Here is a 19224-nt window from a genome sequence, read left to right on the forward strand (position 1 = left end):
ATATAAAAATGAAATTGAAAATTTAGATGACAATAATGATAAAATAATAGTTGATAATCATGTATTAATTGCAACATTTGAAAATAAAGATACAAATCATAATTTAACAGATAATGAAAATTCATCAGTAATATTAAAAGAAGGTGACAATAAACTGAATGAATCAGTAATCATTGATGAAGGGAAAAAAGGCAGTGTTTTGTTTAATAAATTAAATAAAATCAAAAAAGCTAATGAAATGGCAAATACTAAATTTTTTAATGACAAGAGTATTTGTAATGATGACTATGTAACTAATATAAAAAAATTAGATGCTTTGAAAGATAATAAGAACATGTCAGAACAAAGTGTAGTAATCAAGTCTACATTCAATAAATTTTATGAAGTAAAAAATAGTAATAATAGCGAAAATGATGTCAGTACTGAAGATGTTTGCAAGATTATCAAAGATGGATTATTTATGAATGGTAGTAGTACAGTTAGGAATGTGAATAATGGTTATAAAGGAGATGGTAATAATTATTATAATAAAATTATTATTATTAATAAAATAGTCCCAATCATCTTGTTTTAAAATATCCAAAAATTCTCTTTCATCTTAATTGTAAGTAGTAGATTACAAATTTTACAACTGTAAGCTTCTGCTGGATCCCCAGCCGTAATGGAATTTCAGGCAATGAGCACGCTAATAGTGAGACAAAAGAGGCTTGTTTCCAGCCTCCTTTTGCTAATCGTATTGTTTCGAATAATCTTGTCTATTTTCTCATAAGGATGGTTCATGATGAGTGGCAAAGTGAATGAAATGACCCAAACTGATGCTCCCATTTTTGCTTGTGGCAACTGTCAATTAACTGTACACCACATCCTTGTGAATTGTGCCTGTTCGCGTCATTGCATCACAAGTTTAAACTAGGGACTAACATGCGAAATATGCTAGAGAATAATAAAATTATGTTATCTTATGTTCTACAATTTCTTAGGGCCATCTGTTTAAATTCCATTATTTGAATTACTGTAGTGTGTTTCAGCTGTCTATTTTTATTAATAATTTATTTAAAATGTAAATATCATGTCCAAGTGCAGGTAACGAGAACTCATTGTGCACCCATAAAAAAAAATTTACACCTTTTCCAAATCTGAATGACTTTTCTCTGTAAATGACAATTGTTGATACGATATGATTTTTTTGTCTTTTGTTGTGTCAAGACAATTTTATCTTGTGATAAACATATGAAATGAGTAAGTCTAAGTGCCAGAACAACATTTGGCTACATTTGGTAAAACAGTTGTAAAACTCAATGATAATGATAAGTGCAGTAAAGTATGAATTTTATTAGAACAAGAAACTTACATTCTAATCAGTAACAAGGTGATGACAAGAATTTTACAGTTTTCAAAACAACTGAATGAGTTACAACAAACATTAAAAAAGTGTCAACAAGAGGCAAAAATTCTTTACATAAAAATCTTCATTACGTAAAACATTTTTGTATATATATATTATATACAAAAATGTTTTATATATTATATATAAATGACATATTTTTATATATATAAAACAATAAGATTTAGGTATGAAATTTCTGAAAAAGAAAAACACGAATAATAAACCATGAAAGCAATGTCATTAGCACAGTAATTTTGCTATTTATGCATAGTACTATAATTTTGTTATACATACATGGTTTTATTAAAATTGTGTTCATTCTTTTCATTACAGATCGTTTTCATTATACATGCTTTAGACCTTTTAACAAAAAGAGGTATCAGATTAAATTATGCAATTCATGCATTTTTCAAAGTAAATTTTTTTTAATTGCTTAGTATACAAATTATTAATATAAAAAAACAAAGAAAATCTTTTTCAATTTGGCTATTTTCCCCCTACAAACATATTTTATTTCCATATTTTTATTTAAGCCTGTAGGTCAGATAATTAAGATTATTTTGTAATAATACTATTTTATGTAGTTTATACTGTAATATAACATGCATTATTAATGATCTATTATGAATGTAGAATACCATAAAACCACAATATTAAGTAAAAACAACAATTACAAGAACAGAAGTGGGAGTTCAGCAAAAAAATACATGTATTGCAGAAGCCCTTATCCAGACAACTTTTTAGTACTCAAAAGTGTATCTGTTTTATTTATAAATTTTGAGCATCACAAAGCGATTTTTATTTTCCCATCTAGCAGTATAGCTTTAGAAAGGAAAGTATTGTAATTGGTCCATTTCAGCATATGCGGTTTTCACTGGATCTTGATTTTTGACACCTAAGGAACCCAGAAAACCAGATGAAATTTTCCAGATGTTCATAGGTATGTGTGTTCAGTCTTGCACGACTTATATCTCCAGAACTACTGGACCAGTTTGACCAAACTTTGCCAAATTACTTCTGTATATGGAGTGTTGAAGCCATTAAATTTTCTACTTAAAAGGTCAAGGGGGTGAGGATGTACAGCAAGGTCACCCTCAGTATCTCGAGAATTCACCTAATTAAGGTCTTATTTTTCTTAGGCACATTTGTTAACAATTAAAAAGTTATAACATTTGCAAAAAAAGTTTGGAAAATTGCACTCTCACTTCAAAAAATGATCCAAATGAACTAGCAGCTATGTAGATATTCTGTGTCAATAGTCCCCCTCTCTCACCACAAGAAACCTAATGTAGCACTGATGTGTAGCTGTTGTAGTCACCTGCTATGTTGTGACATCACAGGTGAGTAGTAGAATTAAATAAATAAAGAATATTTAAACTGTAAAAAGTATTTAAAGTGGCCACTTGTACCTCCACACCTGCGTGAATGAAATACAGTATATGTGCACACTTTTATTAGACTCAGTGAATTAAATAAACAAAAAATATTATATTTAAATAAAATGACAAATATTTTAAATTAAGTTGTGTATGTAAGCCATGCATCAGAGAAAACCTGCTGCATGATGGAAAAGTCCTACAAAACTGTTAACAGATTTTTTTTTGTTTAGACTATCAGTTTAGTTTGAAGTTTAACTCTGAAGCTTCTTGTAATCATACAGTTATATACATAAATATATTGCACGTACATATATATATATACATACTCATAATTTTAATTTAATCCTCAATCCTTTTTAATTTATATATTCATTTTTTTATGACTTCCAGCTATTATACGAGGTGTGTGAGAAAAGCAATGAGACTGACTTTTTACTTAACAAAGTTTTTATTTTTTCAAGCAATATTATCCCCTTCAAAGTAGTTCCCTTGGGCAGCTATACACCGGCAGAGTTGTTGTTCCCACTCCTGGTAGCAGCTCTGGAAAGCTTCAACTGGTAGGGCTTTTAACTGGTCGGTCACAGTCTTTTCAATGTACTCCAGAGTTCCAAAATGACGTCCTTTTTGTATAGTGTTGTTTAGTAAGTTTCTATTGTATGTAAGTGTGCACACATACCATATTTCATTCACGCAGGTGTGGAGGTACAAGTGGTACTTTAAATACTTTTTACAGTTTAATATTATTAATTAATTTAATTCTACCATTCACCTGTGATGTCACATGTTTCAATTTCGGGAAAAGGAAAAATTCACGAGGACTCAAATCAGGTGAATAGGGGGGTTGAGGAACTGTAGAAATGTGTTTTGAGGTAAAAAATTCCCTGATGGAAATGGCCGTGTGACATGGGTCATTGTCATGATGAAGCATCCACTTGTCTGCAATGTCTGGTCTCACGCGAATCACTCTTTTCCTGAGCCTTTCAAGGACACCTTTGTAAAACACTTGGTTGACAGTTTGTCCTGGAGGAACAAATTCTTTATGCACTATACACTTATACACCATACACTTATGCACTATACAGCATGCACTAAAAAGCAAATCAGCATGGTTTTGATCTTTGATTTGCTCATTCGACATTTCGGTCGTGGAGATGACGGAGTGTGCCACATTTCGCTTTGCCGCTTTGTTTCAGGATCGTACTCAAATATCCAGGATTCATCACCTGTGATCACACGATTGAAGAATTCTTGGTCATTGTCAAACCTCTCAAGAAGATCAAGGCACACGTTTCTTCAATTGTCCTGTTCTGTTGTGAGGTTTTCTGGCACCAATTTCGCATGTGTTTAAATTTAACCATTCACTCATCATCCTTATTGTTAAACGACGGTCTGATCTCACAAGAACCCTCACAGGCTCAACGTTTTCGTCAGATTTTGAAGTTGAAGGTCTCCCTGAGCCAGGTTGATCTTCAACGTGTTCTCGGCCTTCCAAAAATGATTTGTGCCAGCGGAAAACTTGTGCTCTTGATAAGAAATGCTCCCCCATAGATTTGTTTCAACTTTTCAAAGGCCACACTCGCGGATTCTCCAAGTTTAACACAAAACTTGATTGCACAACGTTGCTCTAAATTCCGATGCTCCATTTTCATAACAAACAACAAAAACACAGCTTCACTGATGGCGCTGTCAAAAATAATGTGTTGGCTGAATGGAGTTGAAACTAGTACTGAGCATGTGGAAGCAATGAACAAACCGGTCTAGCACAGACCAGTAGATACAGCGTTGCCAGATCGCTCGCAGTGTTACCAATCTCATTACTTTTCTCACACACCTCATAATTATTGTCCTTTACTGAGATTAAAGGCAAATATTTAGATATACATCTTTAATATCTTCATTTGTAATTTTCCTGTTTTATTAATAAATTTAATTATTTTACTTCCAGAATAAAATGTGTACCTTTTAATTTCACAAAACACAACTTCAAAGGACCTTAACATCTTAATCTTCTACCTTGGAATGTTAGTTTAGTCTATAACTTTTCTTTAAAATGTGTAATTGCTTCTTCTGTAAAAAAGATGAAAAACAATATAGACTGCACTTTTCTATTTTCTATACTGGTGCTTGTGTATTTTGATCTTCTACTGAAACCTGCTCCTTCTGTTTGCTCAAAACATTACTTTTACAACATTATCTTTTAATTATATCTATTTCTTTGTTTTCCAATCCCTAATTTCATTTATTAGATTTTAATATTAAATTACTGATCAGTATTCCCTAGGAAGGAAGAGACTTTCCTCTTTCCTAAGTAATTACAACTACCTGATTCTTCTTATACTGATAGTATAAATAACTTGTTTCTATAGATCAACATCATATTCCTTAAAATAATTTTAAAAGTTTATTTCACTTAGCAGTATCCAGTACCTTTTCATGATACACAAATATTATTAACGATTTCATTTTCTTCAGCCTGCCTTCCAATATAATTTTGAAACTAAATCACTTCCCTTGAAATCATGCTCTTTTTTGATTAAAATTTATCTTCATTCAGTCTCTTTCAGCTTAAATTCTATTTGTCTAGAAATTATCCTAGTTAATAGCAGAAGTTAAATTGATGGTAAGGTTGTCTCTCACACTTACTATTTCCTGCACTTTTAGATTTTAATATGAATTTGATCAATATTCCATATTTTCTTCTGCATAAACTTTAAACCCCTCATTTGCTTCTAGAATCTTTCATAACAATTATGCAATCTATTTGACAATGTTCCATAATTTTTGGCTTCATCCATGACTGTCTTCTCTTTTATGATTATTAAAAATATTGTTCAAAAGATCAGATTATTTATTTATATACTGCATTACTTTCTGAAAGTCCATGTCCTCATATTTTTCTTATCAAAACCCAACTTCCCTTCTTTTACATTTTCCATAACAGCAGTCCAGTTTTTAATTTTTCTAAGATCTTATTTGTGACAAATTATCAAGTCTATTTCTTCATATACCTTTCAGTTTTATCATTTGCGACTGAAACAGTAGAGAAATATACGAGCATTTTGATTAGCTAGAATTTTCAATTTATCATAAGATAGGTCTTAAACTATATTATTACTATATTCTTATAGTATACCTGCTCTTTTAAATTGCTCATTTTTATTACCAATGTCTGGACCTTTTTACATATATGCATTCATTATGGTTATATCCATAATATAACTACTGCTTTTCAGAGATGTGCATGTTTAAGAATGTACAAATAAGACCTACTAGAAGAGAGATTATTCAAAACCTCCATAAAGTAATAGATGGATTGTGAAAATGTATTTAATGGCATTAAAAGTATATGAATAAATCAGAACTATATATTAAATACATATATATATATATATATATATATATATATATATATATATATATATATATATATCAGAACATCATATTATGATTCCTAACTGCATTACAAAATCTGAAGAAAATCCAAGTACAAAGACGTTAAGTATAACATTACACATTAAACTGTAAATCAACTTATTCTTTCCTTATCATAATACTTGTTTTTATAAAGTATTATTAGTATTAGAATTAAATTAATTTTAATTTGCAAACTTAATTTCAAAATGATTTATAAACAGATAATGGTAATGAAGAAACTGCAGGGAAAATTCCTGAAAATAAAAAAATTATAAAAAATGCTATAAAAAGGGATGATAAAAATTTAAAAGAATATCACAATATGATACTTAAAAATGGAGACATCTTATCAGGAGTATTTGGAATCAAAAATCTGATTGACAAAAGCAATCTTTTAGTGGACCTTATGAATAAGATAAACCAAAACATTCGACCTCAAAAGAATAAATTTAACAATTACATCAAAAGAAATATTAAAGATGATGAGTTTTTAAAACTGTTTATCAATCATGATTCAAATGGTAGTTATAGCCAAACAACTACATACGAGAACAAAGTATACAATTCATCTGGCTATGAAGATGCTGGTGCTTGGACTCCACCAAATCCAAATGAAGATACACCACACACAACACCATACATTTATTTAAAACAAACATCAAATCCTAACTGTAAATTCTGTAATTATATTTATCATGATTCTGAAAGATATAGTTCATGCCCCTCTACTCCAACTACACAATGTACACAGAGTGAAGAATGTGCTTAGTAATTTAGAATTTATTGAAATCTATTTTAATAAATTATAAAAACATAAACAATTTGTACTCTTTTTCTTTCTAAATACAAATGAATTTTCCTTCATTTTTTATACTATCTCAGTAATGTTAGACTTAAGTAAATAATACATTATTCAATTTTTTTTGCAGATAAAAATGTGATAATATCCTAAAAAAAATTAGTCAATTAGGTCAATTAGACTAGTTGGTAGCAGGTACTCCTATAAGACAACTCTTGGAAAACAGCTAACACAAGCACACTGCCACTCTGTTGGCAGTGTGTTTCGTCTCTGATTCACTATTCTTCCAATTACGCAGCTTGAAATAAATCAGTACAGCAAAGTCATTACTCCTCACCCAAGATCAATCCAAATATTAAATGTCATAGAAAAAAATTATATTATTAATGAAATATAAAAATGTTTATATCTGTTTATAATCTATATATAATGTTTATATAATTACATTTAAATCTGTGACAGCATATGAAATTTCTATAGTATAAAAAATGCTTAAAAACTAATGTGATAATAAATATTCCCTTTCAAACTTTGTGGAACCAAAATTTACTTCACGAGAATTTTGCAGTTTTTATTCATGTCCTTCATCAAGAAAAAACTTTAAAAAAAATTTGTATAAACACAATTGCAAATCCAGACATTCCATCATTATTTTTACAGCAAATGTTTTATTTTAGATTTAAAAATCATAATTACATGAATTTATAAAAAAAAAAAAAAAAAATTGTTAAATTTGTTAACCTTAATGCATAATGAGTAATAGTGAATGGTTTTACAATCAACAGGGCCTTGAAATACTTAACATTTACTATTCATAAATTTATTGGCAAGGGATGTGTAGGTTCTAACAGTTTACAGTTATTTTCCATAAAATATCTAATATTCTTATGCAGATGAAAATTTGAATCACATGTTAATAGATTCCTAGAAAAGCAACTCAGGCAGTCCAACACTTGTACATATGTGAATGCCCTGTTCATTATCTAGTTTGAAACTGTTATATAACTGGTCTAAACCCAATTCACATTGCTTTGACCTCCCAAGTCAACACAACTCCCAATACATTCAATGCAGAAATTGTAATAATACTTAATTTGAGTAACTGAACTTTTTACTGATATTAAATTTTTCCACCTGTGCATATAGGTGCCTTCATCACTCTCCGGAGCTAATGTTTTTTAGCTGAAATGTAAGTAAACACTTAAAAATAAAACCATTATTACTTAAAAATCATTATCAAAAGTTGTACATTTATTTCTGTTAATTTTGTATAAATCTTTTCACTTTGCTCTTACAAATTATCAAGAAAATATTACCTGGAAAAGTCAATAATGGGATAGCTAATTATTACAATGTGGTGTAAATATATTTCACACAAAATTCATATGACAGAGGGTGTGATGTTGGTAGGATTTATTTTTTAATTTAAAAATTACAGTTCCTTGAGTATCCTTACAATGGTTAAATGTAAGAATTTTTGAGTAATTTATGTTAACATAATTTAAATAGTGCAGATAATATCTTATCACTTCCTTAGTATAAAATAAACACATAATATTAATTACTAACTGGACAGTGACACTAGAAGTCAATGAAAATTTTGTTCATATCCTAATGAATATATATTTTTTTATATGCATAAAAGCTCCAGCTATAATCTCAAACTCAGTTTCAGTTACTACAACTAACTATTACGTGCATCTCCATCAGTTCTAAATCACTGATCATTTCTACCAAAAAAATTTTTTGGCATAAAAAGATTCATCTTGAAAGTAAAGAGTTTAATTATGAAGTGAATAATTATGAATAAATTTTTATAATTTAATACTCATTAGCAGTACAATGTTTTAAAAATTCGACTTCAAGAAATTTTATTTTAAGGTGAAAGCTTAAAAAAATTTATATTTAAGTTATATAACTTGCTATTTTTTGTTCTACGCTAAGCTTCTTTAGACTTTGTCTGTAATATCTGAAAAATGTAAAGCGATAGCCAACAAATACATGTACAGTTTTTATAACTTTTACCTTAAAATAAAGTATAATGTAATTTACTTTTAAAAACTTAAAAATATAATAATATTATTAAAGTTAATTTTATCCCTGCCTTAGCTTACTTCTCTATATAATCACCACCATTGAGATATTTGTTTTGGTGATCTATGAAATTAAAGGCACTTGTCATGATACTTCTTTTCCACAAATACATTTAGCCCCTAAATGACAACTTCATTATGTTCTTAACCATTTGCGATTAGTAATTTCTTCAAAATTTCTAACAGGCAGAGTTGCTTGGAGCTAAATGCATACTGTTTGGTGGGTGACTGAAAAGTTTCCATCAAATTTTTTCTAGCAGTTGCTTGTCATACTAATAAAAGTTTGACGCACGATATTGCAAAACAAAATATATCCTTTTTAGCATTCTGTGGTGTAACATTTGTTGGCATTTTTTAATTTTTGTCAGCATTTCTCAGCTGATTTTTGGGGTAATTATAACTTGTCGCATTATGTCTATAAAAATATCAATCTCTACAGGTCACGGCCATTGACTTGCGTGAATACTGATTTAGATTAATCATTCTGAGTTTTATCGGTGCTAATCAAGCGACTGGAGTTTTGTCTGTGAGTGCCTTGCAACACCATATTCTATTGAAAATAAAGGCTTGCAGAATCTTCTGTAAAACGTGTAAAAAATTCCAACACTGTTTCAATTATCCCATTGGATAATAAGCACCTCATATTCCATATTTTTTGTATTTGGAGAAGACCACAAACAAATTTGTACTTATTCAAAATTGAGTTACTACAAATTAATCCAAATGACGTAATGCTTTTTACATACAACTTGCTTGAATTACATACAACATATTCTGTTTTGTAAAGTACTTCTTTGTGCTATTAAAGTTGAAGGATAATCTTTAGTTTAATATTCAAATTTGTTTAATAATTGTGGCTAATAGAATTAAGAGCCGTGTAGCTGGACTACTTTATTTTTACCACTCTTATATTAACTCGCTCTTGGACTATGTATGTGAGATTCATGGTATGGAACTGTAAGTTGAATTTTGAAGCACTTCCACTTATCTAATCGCTCTGAAATTCTGCATACAGGTTTGCTCCTGATAACAAAATCTAGCAATATTTTCAAATCGCTAAGGTGCCCTTAAGTTAATAAGTGAAAAAAATGCCCCTCTAACTTATGCAACCTCGTTTACATGCATTTTTTTCTAAGAATTATTCATCCATGTTTGTGATATTGTTTCAATTGATTAAATTGATAGAAAGTATTTTTTCTACAGCTGAGACAAAAATTCAAATTTCATATAACTGTTACTTTCAATATTTATGTCTGATGATTCATGATACTTATTACTCATTACTACTCTTTGATCATAAAAGTGAGAAGTGCGCATTTTCCTCGCATAGATTACAAACTAACATCAAAATCATCCTAAAATTGCAAAACAAAAATCAAAAAAATAATTTTACTGCCGATAGAACTTGAACACGCGACCGTTCACACGGTAAAAAAAAATTGTCTGCAACACACTCCGGCTGGACAAAAAAAAAATTGTATAAAAATGTATGAATTCAAATATGAAAGTGCCGTGTACGAGCAGAATGTGCTGAATCCAAAAATAAATTGCTGCGTGCACATCTAGATTACGGCAAGAATCATTTGCAAAAAACACGATTTCTCCATTATGCTTAAATAACGTGTATAGATAGTAATATTTTATGATATATGAACTTTTAAAGTTACCTATACTCTTGTCTGCGGTATTGGAAAATAGAGGCATGAAAACTTCAAAAGATCGCTCAAACCTATGCGCTAGCGCAGCTGTAGAGTATAAACTTAAAAAGACTAAAAAGTAGGAAATAAAAAATATGTAAAAACTACTTTTTAAAAACCACTCTTATATTAAACGCACTAAAAAGTGGAAAATAAAAAATATGTAAAAAAATTTGTAAAAACCACTCTTAAATTAAACGCCCTAAAAGGTGAAAAATAATTTTGGGACGGTATCTCATGGATTTGACAACAAGCTTTTCTGGTGATATGTAAGATTATGTGAAAGTCATAGATTCAAATTAAAAATTTGATGTTTTTGCCAATTTTTTCATATGCGTGATGAATAGCGTAAAGAGTGCGGCCACTCTTTAGGCCAAAACATGACCAAATTATCAAATTTGATACTATGACTTTCACATAATCTTACATATCACCATCAAAGCTTGTTGCCAAATCCATTACGAAATAGTCCTACAACTATTTTCTACCTTTTAGCGCGTTTAATATAAGAGTAGTATTTAAAAATTTTTTTACATACTTTTATTTTCTACTTTTTAGTGGATTTAATATGAGTGGTTTTAAAAAGTTTTTTTTACATATTTTTTTATTTCTGGAAGAGAAGGAGACAGTTAAAATACCACACGTTTATAGGTTTCAACCAAATGCCATTTACATAAGTTGTAAGAAGAAACAACAATTTAAAAAATGCAAAAGGGAATATTTACACAAAGAAATATGAGGTAGCTGGAATATATAAATTCTTGCTCTACTTAACCATACACACACACACACATCATACGCACACGCGCACGCGCGTGTCCGCACACACACACACACACACACATATACACACACACACACACACACAAAATGGGTGACTGTAATAGTGGATCTACGCTTAAGAAAAAAGGTTAGTATATTTAGATGTAATGAGTTTAAATTATTCAACTATTCGGGAAGAAATCTTGTAATTGTGTGTAATCATGACAGTAGTTATCAAATTTGTTATTGTTTTTCTTACTATTAATTGGATAATTCCATGGTCTGCATGTCATGTTGTAAATTTGGTTTGTTATACTAAAATAGTTTAGCCTAATCTATGTTTTGTTTCATATGTACTTTACTTTTGTTTTTTTATGAACTGTTCAAAAGTTGGTTTGATTTTTTGCATGAGTGTTTACAGTTTATTCTAGTTGACAAAAGAGTATAAGAATTTAACAAATGGTAATGTAGGAAAGTCAGTACATGAATGAATTTAATCAAAAGATTATTAAGAAATACTAATTTTTCCAAGAAGATTAGCTATTAAACAAAAAAGAAATTTCTTTTGTAGATAATTTGTTCATTTTAAGTAAAACTGTACATATGAGATTTAAATAAAGGAAAAAGAAATTTTGTCTATTTGATGTGAAGCTTTCAATATTTATTATCCACAGTCCTACACTGAAATATTGCTATCCTACTCCTTTTTTTATGATAAATGATTTTGTAATACAAGTGAAAAGATGAATGACCAGAATTTGAATCCAGAACCTTTTAGATAAAAAGGCGAAGGTGCTTCACTTAACCACGGAGGCAAGCAGCTACTTACCAAACAAATAGTCTACTCTTAAAAGACTGAAATGTACTCTGAAATCTGACTATTACATGACTGCAAAATATACCATTTGTAAATTCTGTTCTTCACTATTCAAAGGTGGATTTAAAGATGAATGACAGAAAGATTACTTGAATGGCAGTACGCATTAAAACTGAAGATCTGAACAAAAAGACAAGAAGTAAGACAGAAAAATTTTTTTGTGTCTGTGAAAGAATTTGTGTATAATTATTTTATGGAAAGGTACCTGTTATGAGGAAATGATAACGTAATTGGTTGTAATTGACACAATTTTAGAATGAGTTTTTCAGTGACAATCAAATATTTTTACAAATAAGATTTTACAAATTTGTTTACCTTGAAAATGAAAATAGTCACAATAATTGTTATTGTGACTTTTATTAAGTCACAATAACAATTATTGTGACTATTTTCATTTTCACAATTGTTATTGTGACTTAATACAATTTATGATACAGTATCGATTATCAGTACTCCATGCCCCAATATTTGCCTGAAAGAGTAAAAAAGGCCACAAAAATTTTAAAACAAAAATACTGTTTGAAAGCTTTCAGACTTATAGGAATAACTACAGTAAGACTGAGAACTAACTACCTAACCCCTGTTACTTTATCTTGAGAATAAAAAGCCTATGAAAATATTTCTATACCTCTTGTTCTACCTTTTCTTTTTTAAAATCTGTCTGTTGATAGTTTGTTTTTATTCTCTATTCCTTTCTGTTCTGTGCTAGTTTCCTAATCTCTTGAGGTCAGAATAGTTAAGTTGATGATACAATGTGTATCTTCCTTACATTACCCTACTTTTCCCTGTTATAACCAAATTTACTAATCATATCTTGATATCATCATTAGAATTTAGTTTTGCTTTTTTATAAGATTGTTACAAACTTTTTTCCCTCCTATTCAACTAAAATATTTCAAAAATTTTGTTGACATTCTTTTAATTCTTCCTCTGTTAAATGACATTTTAGAGCTACACCCCACACAGATATTTTCAAAAATTTTTTAATTTAATGATCAGTATTTGAAGACTGCCTTGTTTTGTATGAAAGCTACTCTTGCTTTTGTCAGATTACTTTCTATATCCATATTTTGCAATTTTACTACCTGTTATTTCCCTATTTTAATTCCTCATTGTCAAATTCCTTGTGAAATAATTTATTACCTTTTATTCTTGTTTACTTTTAAACTGCATTTATTTCTTGAGAATAAGTTCATGCCAATTCAGTAAATTTTCAAAAATATGTTTGGTTTATACCACAAGAACATAGAATACTCTTTTATTCCTTAAAAATAATGGGTAAATATATTCCTTAGAAATAATGGGGCAGGGTATATCCTTGTTTTATTCCTTTCTGAATTAATACTTTTCTTTCTCCATCATCTTCTGTAATATTTGTTAGATAATTTTAAATATTCCATTCCATTCTAAATTATCAAGTGATTTCTCCAGACATAAATATCATGCAGCTGGTTTTATTCTGGTTTTAAAATCAATTTGAGGTCCAGAATGGACTCCCTTGTTGCCTGTGCTGTTTCTTAAACCAAATTAGTCTAATTTGTTTAGTTTGTCAAAACACTATCAATATCCTAGTAAGTATTTTCAATACATGAGATGTTAAACTGAATAGTACTATATTTTAATTATTCCTATTTTATTTGATATAACAATTACTTTATTTAAAACCAGAAAGGTGTTTTTGTAGTCTTACTTTTCTAAAAAAATAACTAAAATTCCTTTGTTCTCAGGCCTTTTATCCTATTTCCAGCTAGATCATTTAATAAAATTGAAATAATGTGAATATCTCATTAAAAATAGTTTTCTGCTTTTGGTGTTTTACAAGACCCCCAGCAATACATGCAGATAAACACTTTCAGAATGTATTCTACATAAGTTATAGTCTTCTTTAAAATATGTTAAAGACTAGTAAAAACTTTATCATACATAAACAAAAAAAGTTGTATGTAAGCAATGAAAAATTTCATCCAAATTATCATCCCTCCTGCACATAATGAAAGCTAGTTAATAAAAAGTGAGTTAGTATCTATTTGGCATATTTTTTTCATAAAAAATATGCCAACAAACTAACAAACAAATATGCCATATCACTAACAAAGTGAAGTGTTAATATATAATCATGGGAAATGAGTGTATTGAAGCTGTGTGAGAAGCTGATTAATACAATGTGGAATATATTTCAAGTAAAAATAATCATGAGTAAATATTAAAGAATTTAAAGAAGGATGCAAAATATAAGGTTTATTAATTGGTATCTTAAATCTTAATTACAATATAATTTTAATTATTTACAATAATTAAAATAAGAATCTTTAAAATGTTAAAGGGATTCTTCTATAGATGTTTTATAAAACTGTTAAATGGAGAACTACAGAAGTGACTTGATATTTGGGCTCGGGACTGCAGGGAGGTTAAATCTGAAATGTGTGTGGGATGTACTAAGGTTCCCAATAAATTTTGTGAATGTTAGACCTGGCTTTGTCATGAAGGAGAATAATGTGTGTCTAACTGTGCATTTTGTTAATGTAAAATGCTTTCATTTTGTTTGTGTAAAATGCTTTCGTTTTGTCCAAAGAACTGGCAGTAGTACAAAACATTCACAGTAGGATGTTTGAGAATCTAATCGATGAACAATATGCCTTTCCAGTCCCAAAAGCTCTTGCAAGGACTTTTCCATTTCCAGCTGGCAGTTGTTTTCTCCTTTATAGGGCAAGGATCTCCACTGATATGCCACTCCCTACTTGCCAATTTCAACTAGGAATGTAATGATTGGATCCATTTCTCATCACATGTGACTTCAATGCAAAAATTTATTTTCCTCGCACACAATTGATTCAGGAGCTTTAAGGTAAATTTCCTGTTGGGCTTGTTTCTGATTTTGGGTCTTAAACCCACTTTGCAGAACACAAGGTAGTTTGTAATAATAGAAAGGAGACTTCCATGACTGAAATCCACTTCATGAAGCAATTTCATCGACTTTAAGGTGCTGATTGTCTTCAGTGAGGACACAATCAACAAACCTATTGTGACTTCATTTTGTTTCATGCTCTTCTTTAAATTTCAGTGCTCAGTCATGGACTTGGTAGGTGATTTACATGTCCCCAGAGTTGTGCATGCCCAATTTAATCAAAATTTGAAAGAATTTCATATGCCCGTTCATGTTGCGAAACTGAGTGTGAACCTCTTGCTCTGATGTGATGATACTGACCAGAGATACAAAATGTTATCAGGTCTGGAGCATTCATCTCCTCCATACACCTAGACTGTCAATATCCCTCTGTCCAGACATATTCTTGTTCATATGTGAACAGTGAATACAAAGGCTGGTTTATATTTGACTGAGTGTCTTACAGATAAATAACAGTTAACTTATTATATTTAAATGTCTTAAAATAATAAAGATTAATCTAAAGAATCATACAAGCAATTTTTTGGGGAAGAATTGGAAAAAATTAATCTATTTGTACCAGTTAGTTATTGGAATCTCCTATAAAGTTCAATGAGCAAGGAAATCCTTTAAAATTGTTCCTAGAGCTTTTTAGCATTCTTGACCCTCAGTTTTTAGAAATTTTTTGTTTGACCTATGTATTATTTTAGCAGTCTTAACCCAAGAATTCTTTGTTTGAAGCTTGTTTCTCTTTTTTTGTAAATTCATGTTTATTCTTCTGCTAGTATTATTTGTCTTGCTTAGAAAAAATTGAGAATTGTATAAATTTTAATAACTACCAAAAGGTTTAGATTTTACTCATTCCTTATACTTTATGCTTTTATTATTTTTTTTAATGAAATAATGGGTTCATCTGCTATGATTAGCCCAATTTTTTATTCTGTAAAGGAATTTTTTCCTGATCTTTTTCTTATCTCTTTAAATGAAAAATTATACTAATATCTATAGATGATACATTGTTACAAACATTTTTGTCGTGCATTTTTTTGTGTGCATTTTTTTTGTCGTGCATTTTTTTTTGTCGTGCATTTTTTTTTGTCGTGCATTTTTTTTTGTCGTGCATTTTTTTTTGTCATGCATTTTTTTTTGTTATGCATTTTTTTTTTGTCATTTTTTCATCAGTGATATGACCCTTTTTACCCTGACCAGCATGTTTGTGCTGGTCAGGGTAAAATTATTATTATTAAAAATAATAAATATTATTTTTTAAAGTCACTGTACCGAACGGCTCACAACGATCGTGCTGGTTGTTCTTTCTATAACCAATGTGTCAATAGTTTTAACTACTTGTCACTAGAGTACTGTATCTTAGATTAAGTCAGAAGACGCCTTGTTGACAGTGCATGGTAAGTTTAAAAAATATTTAATGTTTATAATATGTTTAGCTTAAAAAAATACCTTATCTAAAATACAAAATTGATGTTTAGAAATGCAGATTACGCTTAAAAAAAAAAAAACAATGGTTCAAAATAGATGAAAATAACTTGTAAAGTTAATGGAAGCATTAATTTGTAAATACATACACTTAATAATGAGAAAAATTCATAATTTGACAATACTTTATAAATCTGTCAAAGTTACTAATCTAACTGAATTTCAGTTATAGCTAATAATTCTTATTTAATTGCTAGCAGTGTATTTTACTGAAACATTGAAATACTTATTCTCAACGTGTTTCTAAAAATATATATGCAGTAATAGGTAAAATTGTTAAATTTGGTAAATATTTTATGCAGCAATAGGTAAAATTGTTAAATTTGGTAAATATTTTGGCATTTGTGCACTTTGTGGTACCACAATTTAAAAAGAAAATTTGCTCACTAGCCTCTACTAACAATGGTCGAAACTAAAAAAAAAACTTGATTAAACCCAAAAGTTTGCTGCTTGTAATTAACCTGTGCTTGCTAACCTCAATAACAGGTAATGTTTAAAAAATAACAGGTATTCATTATTAAATAATTGCAAGAACTGAATTTATTATTTAAATATTCAAAACATTACTGTATTAATTAGTCACGGTTAGCAAGTGGAGCTAGTATAAGGCTAAGTTTGGTTAAATTATTTTTAAAATAGTATAAATATAAAAAAAAGAACGAGTTTTATACATACTAAAATATTCTTGCTGTACTATAGAATGTTGTTTTTGTTTTTCCAGATGGCTACTTCATTGGGTGTGATTTCAGAAGATTCACTTCTCCAAATATTGGAACACAGTGTTCAGGTTTGTGATTTATCTGAAAGTGGACTTTCATACCACCTCCTCATTCAATGTGGTAGTGACAGTTGTACAGATCAGGGTCATCAATTAACACCACATCCATCAATACCACAACCTCTGCCACAGCAGCCATCACAACCACCAACTTCAAGTTCAATTCATCCACTTTGTAAGCCAATATAAAAGCAAAGAGTATGCAGAAAAATTTCATTCTCAGGAAAAATGCAGCAAATAAAGTAAGCGACATACATTTTTTTTTTTTTTAAGCAAGCCCATTGTCATTAAGTGGCCATGCTTCCAGTAGGCAGTCTTGCTAATTACTTAATTTCTTTTGAACATTGACCCAATAGAAACGCCCACTACCTTACTAGAAAAAAATTTTCTGATGAATTTCTTGAATTGCAACTAAGGGCAAGTCCCTAGAAACTAATAGTAAAGAAAAAATTCTTTGGCTTTAATCTAATAATGGGTGCTACTGGATATCCAAGGCTAACAATCTATTGACAGTGAGGTTATGCATTGCCATTCATAGCTGAGAACATATTGTGGGGTAGGTTTCTAGCTTTAAGAAGTTAACATTCCACAAGAGTCTGAAAAAAGTTATGGAAACCAAGAATTTGGTAATGGGCCTTCTGTAATTCAAAAAAAGAAAAATTTTACTATTACTTGCTCATCCCATTGTAGTATTGCATTACATTCGATACATGGGTGGAGTTGAGTTATGTGACCAGTTGGAATTGTAAAGATATTGTTATGCACATCTGGCAACAGCTCACTGCAGTGAGCTTTACAAAGATCTGCAAAGAAAAATAAACTTCACTGTAAAGATACAATGGATCTTTTAAGTTTTGACTGCTGAAGCGCTGCTGGCAAGCCCTTATCAGCTTAGAAGATTCAGACACTGATGAAGCTGGTGGTCCTCCATCTGAAAAACTGTTTAAATATTACAACCCACCTGCTCCAGTTCCCTGTAATGACAAAAAAGGGATGATTGGTTTTAAAGCTTTCCATAAAGTGAAAATGTGTTTTATGATCTTCATTTACAACTTATGATTTTTAAAACAACTTTTTTGTTTTCAAATAAAATAGATGGCAATTCTCATTATTAATTGGTGTTTTACAAGAATGTTATTTTACAATTTTTTTAATAATTTGTATTCTATGTAAACAGAATTTTAATTTTTGATTTGTTTTGTTCTGAAAGGTAATTTTTGAACTTTTAATAAATATTAATTATATGTAATAAATATCCAGTAATGAATTAAAATTATTTTTGTTGACGATTAAGTACAGTTTATTTGAGTGACCATTTTAAAAATTAAAGTTGGTATAGTTTTTAACATATGATCATTTTATTTAATATAACCTCCAAGGCCAGTGTTAGGTATTGTTCAGAGAATGAGATGAATGAAAATTTTTGTAGAATGTGAAAATGCCATGCCTGACTGGGATTTGAACTCAAGACCAATATAACCCTAATTTTTCCTTATTTTGTAAATAAAGCCTAACTGGCATGAATATAGAAAGGGAAATTTTTTCTAAAAAAGTTTTCAGGGTGGAAAGGGACATGCTCTGATGTCATTCTAGTTTGAAATTAGTGTGAAAAAAGTAATAAATTATTAATGTACTGATGCTTGGTGGTAGCATTTCTTTA

The 19224-nt window shown here is 29.6% G+C and overlaps 1 protein-coding gene across 1 annotated transcript in view; it reads left to right on the plus strand.

Annotated features, from left to right (window-relative positions):
• The first annotated feature begins 238 nt into the window (after positions 1–238).
• LOC142317852 (uncharacterized) overlaps positions 239–19224 on the plus strand; it is a 34943-nt gene continuing 15957 nt past the window's right edge. The window contains exons 1-2 of the mRNA XM_075354402.1: positions 239–487; positions 17508–17739. Of these exons, the coding sequence (XP_075210517.1) occupies positions 239–487; positions 17508–17739 (481 nt within the window). The remainder of the gene's footprint in view (positions 488–17507; positions 17740–19224) is intronic.

The sequence above is a fragment of the Lycorma delicatula genome, chromosome 1, assembly GCF_047948215.1.
Source record: "Lycorma delicatula isolate Av1 chromosome 1, ASM4794821v1, whole genome shotgun sequence".
NCBI lineage: Eukaryota > Metazoa > Arthropoda > Insecta > Hemiptera > Fulgoridae > Lycorma > Lycorma delicatula.